The sequence below is a fragment of the Lampris incognitus genome, chromosome 1 (genome assembly GCF_029633865.1).
Source record: "Lampris incognitus isolate fLamInc1 chromosome 1, fLamInc1.hap2, whole genome shotgun sequence".
Classification (NCBI taxonomy): domain Eukaryota; kingdom Metazoa; phylum Chordata; class Actinopteri; order Lampriformes; family Lampridae; genus Lampris; species Lampris incognitus.
In genome coordinates, this window is record NC_079211.1 from 11,638,923 (window position 1) to 11,642,061 (window position 3,139).

At 50.1% G+C, this 3,139-nt stretch overlaps 1 protein-coding gene across 1 annotated transcript; it reads left to right on the forward strand.

Moving 5' to 3' along the window:
- Positions 1-455: 455 nt before the first annotated feature.
- map1lc3cl (microtubule-associated protein 1 light chain 3 gamma, like) lies at positions 456-2,323 on the forward strand. Its single transcript, XM_056276236.1, has 4 exons — positions 456-513; positions 667-722; positions 839-945; positions 2,137-2,323. The coding sequence occupies exons 1-4, from the start codon at positions 456-458 to the stop codon at positions 2,321-2,323; spliced, it is 408 nt and encodes a 135-aa protein (XP_056132211.1).
- The last annotated feature ends 816 nt before the right edge of the window (positions 2,324-3,139 follow it).

Below are 3,139 nucleotides of genomic sequence, written 5' to 3' on the forward strand. Positions count from 1 at the left end.
CTGTCAGTTAACCAGTATGTGTGAAGCTGATTTGAGACAGTGATGAGGGCAAGAACACACAAACATGCACAAACACACTCTCTCTCTCTCTCTCTCTCTCTCTCTCTCTCTCTCTCTCTCTCTCTCTCTCTCTCTCTCTCTCTCTCTCTCTCTCTCTCTCTCTCTCTCTCTCTCTCTCTCCCTCACACACACACACACAACCACATGCTGGTCATCAGGTCAGGGAGTGTGTCTTTGTTTGTCGATGTCACACTTCCACCCCTCCCATTCCACGGACCCTATAAAAGACAGCTGGACACGGCGGTGAGTCGGGGTTTGTTAACTTCCACCCGAGGGGACGACCGCGTCAGGCCGGGCCAGACCGCCTCCAGCGCCACCAGCCGCACCAACTCCCATCACCCGCGGGTCTTTGCAAACCATCCCCCCTCCGCCAACACCAACCCCAAGCAACAAACATGGCTCCCTATGAGAAATCGATGGAGATGATGCCCTTCAAGCAACGGAAATGCCTCGGTAGGTCATCCCGGAGCGATGCTTTTTCCCATTTTAGGTCATGAATGTTTCTCTTTATTTCCCACCTGCGGACCTCGGTTGTTGAACGAGCCCACACAGCCTATAAATTTGGAGGTCTGTAAAAAGAATGTCCTTTTCCATCTCTCTTTTTAGCAACCAGGAAAGATGAAGTGTGCAGCATTCGGTCCAAATTCCCCAACAAGTTGCCTGTGAGTTGCTTTTCCATCCCTTTATGCTTTAAACGGCCTATCTGATCAGCTCTAGTCTACCACAGGACCTGTGTACTTTCACCTGCAGTTACTCACAGGTGCTCTTCTGACTCCAGGTAATCGTCGAACGGTACATTCGTGAAAAAAACCTCCCACTATTGGACAAGACCAAGTTCCTGGTTCCCTTCGAGCTGACCCTGGGTCAGTTCCTCTGTCTGCTCAGGTAAACATCTAAGCGAGACGTGTCTTACTAATGTATGTTTGTTGTGGTCAGCCCCTCCATGTCAAAACCTGGGTTTGCCTGGTCTCCTCTGCCAGTCTGGCGCCGATCTTCAAGCCGCTTGGCACATCAACTCATACGCCCAATACATTGCCACATACCAAAAAACTGTTTTCTTACAGTGAGCCACTTCAAATCAACGTCACGGGATCAAGACCAGTATCTCGTCTTCACCACCGCAGATCCCTGTGATAACATATCAATCTGTCCCGCTAAGGCCGAGGAGCTGCCTTTCGGTGGCCACTTTTATGTAGCTGGTACAGAATTTAGATACAAGTTTTGTATTCTACACTGCTAAACATGACTGGCCCATTCATCTTCAATGGAAAATGCGTCCCCCCCCCCCAGGGAGCCGTCGCTTTCAGTAGCTACGGTCTGAAAATCAGCTTGCAGAGACCTGAAACTTGCTTGGGATTGGTCACGCTGAGCATTTGGTCCCCGTTATCGGTCAAAGTTGGGTTATTTTTGGTTAAAGTTACGTCACCACTGCGGGACAATAAATGGTAATATATTAGATAGTATACTATATAGCAGGGCGGCACGGGGTAGTCCAACCTTGGGGGTGGTCCCGGGTCGCCCCTCTGTGTGGAGTTTGCATGTTCTCCCCGTGTCTGTGTGGGTTTCCTCCGGGTGCTCCGGTTTCCTCCCACAGTCCAAAGACATGTAGGTCAGGTGAACCGGCCGTACTAAATTGTCCCTAGGTGTGAATGTGTGTGTGGGCCCTGTGTGACGGCCTGGCGGCCTGTCCAGGGTGTCTCCCCCGCCTGCCGCCCAATGACTGCTGGGATAGGCTCCAGCATCCCCGCGACCCTGAATAGGATAAGCAGTTTGGATAAAGGATGGATGGGTGGATATTATATAATATCTAAGTAATGGTAATATATTGTATACAGTATTTGCGATTGGCCCCAGGTGTCAGGTAATTAGGTGTATTATCTAAGTGGCGTGACATAGACGAAGGCCTCGGGCTGAAACGTTGGTCTATAAAACACCGTTGCATCCAGAACTGCAGCGTGCGGTTCTTTTTCTTCTAAGACCGTCTTTGTCCGAGTGTCATCTGTCCTGACGACCCACGACCCCGCATTTTCTCACCAATCTGTCCCTTTTTCTCCATTACCCCCACCCCTCTCTCAGGAACAAGATCAGTCTGGAGTCGAGCCAGGCTCTGTTCCTCCTGGTCTCGGAGAGGAGCATGTCCTGTATGTCCTCCAGCATGGGGGAGGTCTACTCTCAGTACAGAGACCCCGACGGCTTCCTCTACATCACCTACGCCTCACAGGAGATGTTCGGGGCGTACCCGTCGGACACGACGCCGTGCTGATCCGACGCGTACGGCCTGACCCGGCTTGCAAAGAGAACTGAGAGGAGCCTTCGTGCGACTCGGTGTTGCGTTTAAAGAACAAGCACACGCGCAAACTGGATCGCGGTGGAAGAAAACCGAAACAGAGACGCGACTGGGAGGCGAACTGAAAGCAAATTTGGACCGAGCCGAGTTTGGTTTTTAAATCACCTTTTGGTTTTATATCCGTTTCTGTCCCAGTTGTGCACCAACCTACCTCACAGAACCCTCCAGGACTTCCAACACTTTAGATTTTTGGCATGCTGCTGGAAACGTCCCATTTCCCCTTCCTGTGGTCCCGCCATTCTGACCGGGGCCGAGGTCCGGGATGGACAACACTCCCCCGATCCATTTCAGACAAGTTGATTTTTTGATTGACTAACGGCTCGACGGCGATTGACTCGTCCACCTGGGTAAAAGACAGCAGAAGAAGAGGTTTAGATAAGAGTTATTTGAGTGGAAGCATGTGAGAAGAGACGTCTTGTTGCGCCCCTGACTGGACAGTCACATGACACGAGAGCGTTCGACCATCGTAAGATACGAGAACGTTTAGAGGGATGGATTTTAGTTTGCCATACTGTCTAATCAGGCGCTTGTCACAGGTGTAGGAAGTCTCCACGTTGTTCTGTTGGATAAGAAGACTTAGTAATAACCTGTCACGCTTTTTAAAAAAGGGCTTTCATGACACGACTTTGCCAACAGAGAAACGTGATAAAAAGGGCCTGACGAAAAGACACGACTAAAATTCAAAACGATGAAAATGCTGATTGTATCTTTCTAATACGATTTGTATTCTTA

Excerpts from the sequence above, each read along its gene's own strand:
- map1lc3cl (XM_056276236.1), top strand. The coding sequence starts at position 456 with ATGGCTCCCTATGAGAAATCGATGGAGATGATGCCCTTCAAGCAACGG. Across the intron at positions 514-666 it reads CAAGCAACGGAAATGCCTCG|CAACCAGGAAAGATGAAGTG; the intron begins GTAGGTCATCCC and ends CTCTCTTTTTAG. Across the intron at positions 723-838 it reads AATTCCCCAACAAGTTGCCT|GTAATCGTCGAACGGTACAT; the intron begins GTGAGTTGCTTT and ends TTCTGACTCCAG.